This window comes from Pistacia vera, unplaced genomic scaffold (genome assembly GCF_008641045.1).
Source record: "Pistacia vera cultivar Batoury unplaced genomic scaffold, PisVer_v2 Contig576, whole genome shotgun sequence".
NCBI lineage: Eukaryota > Viridiplantae > Streptophyta > Magnoliopsida > Sapindales > Anacardiaceae > Pistacia > Pistacia vera.
The window spans coordinates 206902-212901 of record NW_022196419.1 but is presented as its reverse complement, the minus strand read 5'-3'; the positions used below and the strand labels follow the sequence as shown (position 1 = coordinate 212901).

Genomic DNA, 6000 nt, shown 5'->3' with positions numbered 1-6000 from the left:
ATTCACTCACTGAAAATCACTATGCACTCACCAATCATTCCTCTTCAAAAACCCTAACATTCCAACCTTCAATTGTTCATGGATTGATATCCTAATTTCTAGAGCTTTCAATGAATAAAAAAATTTGTAACCCGACTCAGTGAAAGTATAAAGTCTCGATTCAATAGGTCGGCCGCATCAAGTTTTAAAACACTAGGGTTATGGTCAATTAAAATTAGCAGGTCTACTAGCAGTTTCAATTGCAGGATCGGGATAAAGTCATAAAACTAGACCCAAACCCCAAGAGGGTAACTAAAATTATCTCGATATCTATCACTTTTCCCCTTTTGTCCTTTAGACCCTTATCTATTTTCTGATTTTACTTTTTTTTTTTCTTTTCTTTATAAGAGCATAGCAGTAGGACTATGCTTTATCTTTTTAACTTGAGGTTGATATCACAGGAATCAATTTAAAATAAAACAAAATAATTGGTGGCACATATGCATCAAACATTGAAGGACTAAGGTTGAAATATTGATTGGCCCATAAGCCGTTGTTTTCAAAACCATAGTATCAAGTGGGCAAATGATAAAAGATACGGTAATATATTGAAAAATGGTACATGATATTAAAAGATTGGACAAGTTCTAGCAGTACTGTATGTTGCAGGAGCAGCGGGACCTAAAACCGTGGGAGCCTGAATTGAGTTATTCACCATCCAACTTTCTTTTAAGCATCACCAAAAGGGAAGACATTGGGGTAAAAAAATTTATCAATCAATTGAAAATGTGAAGGAAAAGAAGTATATAGCTTGCAAATACTGGATCCAGATCCACTAGCGATGGCCCAATAAGTCTTACATATCCCCACGCATCATATCACCGATTTCGTGCTCCTAAAGTTTCAATAATGCATTGGAAAAGCTATTTCTGAAACGACATCATGCTTGCTGAGAGGTTTGCTTAATTAGATCCCCAAAGCAAAATAATTAGATATCATGTATTCGTGCACTCAAAATAATCACCTCAAGAAGGAACTCATATAACAAATGGGGATGATGACAACTTAATCAGCTATAATTCTAAACAAATTTGCAAAGCAGAGAAAGCAGATCTTAACTAGTATCAAGTTAATTCAGATAAAGGCAAACAACAAGAGTTCCTATTCTCTGTATTTCTTTATAACTCGCAAATTTCAGCATCATTTCAGAATTAAAAAATTGCCTCAACCAATTTCATAGATCAATCACACGAGAAAGCTTCTGGATGCGGTTCAATAAGAAGTCCCCTTGCTTGATTGTTGCTTGGTAAAGAGCATTCTTTGCATCCGGGCGATTAGTTTCAAGAACACCAGCAACCTTATCAATCTTACAATGAAGCTTCCCAGCTGCAATAAACCGTGATAGCTCCCTGGAGAAATAAAAGGGTTACGCTTACTGATAGGCCAAAATATTCAAACATAACAGGACCTCAGAATATAAGGGACCATCTAAACTTTTTTTTCTTCAAAAGTATATATATAAAGGAACATGCATTCATGCAATTAGGTACTCACAGATCAATGAACTCCACTGTTACACCAAATGCCTTTGCCATTGCTTCAATAGTAACGCTCTTATAGGATTCCAAAAATTGAGAATACACAACGGTTCTGACCTCCCTCATGTAATACCGAAAGTGTGGATACAAATAACGGTCCAATTTTATTTGCTCTGTCAAGCCAGCTGAAAATAGAACAATAAAAAAAGCCTAGCTGTGAGAACATAATTCAGACACCTTATGAATGGTCAATCATTATATCACCACAAATTCAAAGGTGATAAAGCAGCACTATAATTCAGAGATAAAGCAAAACAACCAACAATTCTGAAGACATTCAATTAAATTGTGGTACAAGAAATATTAGATCTATACTTACCAAAAGCAGAGAAAAATGATTTGTATTGACAATCATAAAGAGAGTTTAAGAACTCGGAAAGATAAGGGATTTTCCCAATCACTGTCAAGATCTCAGGAGCATCCACCACCTGCAGTTAGTTCAAATTAGCAAGATTGACAGTAAGCATGCCATTTGACTAATAGAACAAATAAAACCAAGAATTCACTGCATAAACACTGGTGCATAACCCCAGATACCTTTTGCTTCAGGGAAACTCTGTCCAATGATATAATACTTGTAAGGACAGTGTAAAATATGAAGGTGTCATACGGGAAAAGCTCATAAGTTGTGAACGTTGAAATTGAATCGAAAAATAAATTGGCTGCCTTCTTAAAATTCCGAGTGGACATGCAGTACAAGCCTTCATACACCTTCAAACGGTTCTTCCTTTCCCAATCACCTCCCTCTTCAAACAAGCTGGCATCATAAACAAACAGTTAAATCAGAGATTCACAGGCCGCACTTTAGGGAAATGTAAATGAAAAAGGTCGTCGGAAATTGCTGACGCACTTCTTGGCCTTATCAATGCTCTTGGAAATAAGATCAAAATCCATGTAGAAAAACCCAAGCTGCAGTGTATAGAACACCAAATCCATCTTTTGCCCAACAGCAACTGTTTTGCCTTCTGTTATCTTCAGTTGTTCCAAAGCTTTTTCCTGGGTTCAAGTGGGACAATTTTTTAATTAAAACAACAAATGCACAAAAAGCATATAATTGTGGACTAAAATACTACAAAAAGCAACAAGTCATAATAGTTATATACCTTATCACCAATCTGAATGTAAAATAATGACTTAGCTAAATGAGCTTCACGAACTTCACTTTCACCCAAATTCTCTTCAGCATCAGCAATCCTATAAAAGACAACCAAAAGAAATGATTACCCATTTACTGATTGCTTTCCAATAAAATATAAGCAGGAGCCATGGGAGGGCTCTTATTTGACATGATTCAAAACAAACATCCAATGATTCACCCACAACATCCGACACTGACTCAATTTACAATGTTTCCATTATCTATGGCACATTAGGTCAGGCTTTCAAATCCATGAAATATCTCCCATTAAATACTGGATTTGCACCATTTAAAATTTAATAATCTTTCTTGTGAGAATGTTTTGCAAGTTTCATCCAAGCTTTGATTTTTGACAAAATAAAGAGACTCAATCCTAAACAAACACAGAAATCAAGCAAAACCAAAAGTCAGCCAGACATCTGTTACCAAAATATAACAATCAAATACTTTTTTGCTTATTATTACAAGCAAAATCCTATGATAACCAAATAGGCTCAGAAAAGACATATATAGTATAATTTAGAGAAATGGAAATCAAAGAGAGTCAACAAACTTAGCCTCTGAAAGAAAAATTCAGTTTCAGAGAAAATTATTATATTCATCCAAGATATTTACTTATTCATTATTTTATAGTCTATGATATTAAAAGACATGAGCCAACCAAATAAGAAAAGGACAGCAAGAGTTCTAACACCATATATCAAGCACAAAATATGGCAATTTTCTATCATTTTATCTTGCACAAATGGATGTTATCACCTAATTCCTTGTTTTCTTCCATCAGAGCTACAAAATACCCTGATTACCAACTTTAAATGATATAATCTTAGATCTCAAAAACCACTAAGCGTTCCTGAAGCTGTAAAATTTAGCTCAGCGCAATAAAATTACAGCAACAGGAGGGTGGGAGGGAGGGTGGGAGACGATTCATGCTGAAACCTACGCTATTAATAAAACTCAAGCACAGAGAATGACATGGCCAACAGAATTTCAAAACTAAATATTATTCTGTAACCTAGTCCCGTTGTCCTCAGGTCAACATCGGAATACAAAATTTGGAGAAAGAGGATTAAGAAGACAAGAATAAAAGAAAACATTAGAATAGCAGCCAGAGGGAAACCTTACGTAAAGACCATCACCCCCGAAAGGCTCTATTAAACATCTAGTTCAATCTAGTAAGTTCCAGCAGAGTACCATCAAGCCCAATTATTTCTGCAGACCCATCTTGTGTTTTCCCTTCAGTATTCACTGATGTGAAATCCAAATCCAAATCCACAGAGGGCTTCCAAACCATTTTATAAGGTTTACAACTGTAAGACTCTCTTCTAAGCCAACTATAAAACCACGGCGTTCAATTCTTTTATTCAAGATTTTTAACAACGCACACAGCCATTAAGAACACTGAGAAAAATCAGCCGACCACCTTTCCTCACACAATATAACAGTACTACCCATATTATCCTCAAATACTGAGATAACATTAAACTGCAACCAATTTGACATGCTTGCAACAGTTTGAAAAAGAAATACTCAATTTGAAGCAGAATATCAAGCAGTGTGCCCGAGGGACATTCTATCATAGTTTATCAAAACAATGCATCCCTTCAAACTTTAAGTTCCAATCTCCGTAATTAATTAGTTAAATATTTAATTTCGGTAGCATTAAGCCATTAACAACCACAATCAACAAATATGATTCCATTATCGCAATTACAACTAATGATTAACTTAGACCCGAAACACAAAACCGCTCCACTAAATTGAGCCTGATTCAAGAAATTCAAATTTTCACATAGAAGCTCAGTAAACAACCAGATAAAAAAAATGTAAATCTCTTCTATTTCCTTCCAATTATTCGGCAACCAAATAAAAAAAAGCACTTAAAAATAACTCACTTTTCATCAAACTTCTTAATCTCCTCGTCGATCTTCGCACGCATCGTGTCAAGAACGCTCTGATCCATATCCAGCACGGACTCCTCCGCTAGGGTTTCATAAAACGTGGCCATATCTACATTTGAAACAACAAAAATTAAAATGCAATACAAAAACTCTAGAGTAACTCGAAAAAAAAATGTAAGAGACTCAAAGTGCATCGAGCGAATTACGTACCGTCGGCTTTGACCATAGCGAAAACTTCTTCTTTTAGACGGACCTTCTCGATGTCTTGAACATCTGGGTGAGTTAGAAGGAAACGCTTGTGAGCAAGTACAAGGTGTGGTTGTTGAGTTCCGTCTTGGCTATCCATGGCTGAGTCGGGTTACTGAGTGACTTAGATTTCCAAGCTTAGGATTTCTTGAGAAAGGAGGAAGGTTAGAAGAGAGAAAGTGTGCGTGTTGTTCGTAGTGGATTATAATGATATATAACTTCAAAAGTCTGGCCTTGCAAATCTTAAGTGGGCCGTCGTGGGCTTTTAATTAGTTAAATTTTAAATACAGCCCATTGTTCTTGACAGTGTCAGAATTTTCTATTGTTTCTTCAAAATTTCAGGCTCCATTTGGTTTATTATTGGGTGGTTTTTAGAATAATCTTTTAAAAAAAATTAAATTAGGTGGGTATTACGATGTAGAATTTTTAAAATTAACATAAATACTCCTATGTTTATTTATTTACTAAACACTCCTATAATAAAATATTCAAAGTTAACAAAAACACCCTCAATCCACTCATAAATACGGACAGCCGGCCACCACTACTAGAGGGTGGTCGGAGTTGCCTTATCGGCGCGTGACTAACTCGATCTTTCCGTTCGCGTGCCGATCTGGCCTTTTCCGGCCTCATTGACGACCAAAGATACGGCCGTTGTTGATGGTCAACGACAACCATATCTTGGCCGTCGTTGACGACTGTCTACGGCCAAAGATCTGTCTACGGCCAGATCTTTGGCCATAGATCTGGCCTTTTCCGGTCAAATCTACGAAAAGACTAGATCGATGCACTACCAGTTGAATCTGGTCGGTAGTGCGCCATTACACCAGATTCCGGCCAGCTTTCGACAGTGGTGGCCAAAATCTGGTAAATTTGGGTTATTGGGGTGTTTTAGTCAATTTTTAAAAAAAATTAGGAATTGTTTAATTAAATTAACAAATTTAGGGGGATTAAAAAAAATTGAATAATTTAAAAAACTATTTTAAAAATAGGTGGAATAAAGTTAACTTTTTTGGAAAAACTATTATAGTTTTCCCAATATGTAAACCAAACATAGCCTCAGTATTTTATGAGGGTTAATTATGTTGATATGGGGTTTCTTGAACATTAATTATATATTTGTTGTGCATGACCTTTC

The 6000-nt window shown here is 35.8% G+C and overlaps 1 protein-coding gene across 1 annotated transcript; it reads right to left on the bottom strand.

Annotated features, from left to right (window-relative positions):
- Positions 1-981: 981 nt before the first annotated feature.
- Positions 982-4977, bottom strand: LOC116109240 (26S proteasome non-ATPase regulatory subunit 6 homolog). Its single transcript, XM_031395476.1, has 8 exons — positions 4827-4977; positions 4611-4725; positions 2681-2771; positions 2428-2573; positions 2115-2334; positions 1897-2005; positions 1534-1702; positions 982-1388 (listed from the first exon to the last, which is right to left on the bottom strand). The coding sequence occupies exons 1-8, from the start codon at positions 4960-4962 to the stop codon at positions 1214-1216; spliced, it is 1161 nt and encodes a 386-aa protein (XP_031251336.1). The 5' UTR covers positions 4963-4977; the 3' UTR covers positions 982-1213.
- Positions 4978-6000: the final 1023 nt, after the last annotated feature.

Coding starts and splice junctions, on each gene's coding strand:
- LOC116109240 (XM_031395476.1), bottom strand. CDS start 4,962: ATGGATAGCCAAGACGGAACTCAACAACCACACCTTGTACTTGCTCAC. Junction 4,726..4,826: donor CGCTATGGTCAAAGCCGACG/GTACGTAATTCG, acceptor TTTCAAATGTAG/ATATGGCCACGTTTTATGAA. Junction 2,574..2,680: donor ACATTCAGATTGGTGATAAG/GTATATAACTAT, acceptor ACTTGAACCCAG/GAAAAAGCTTTGGAACAACT.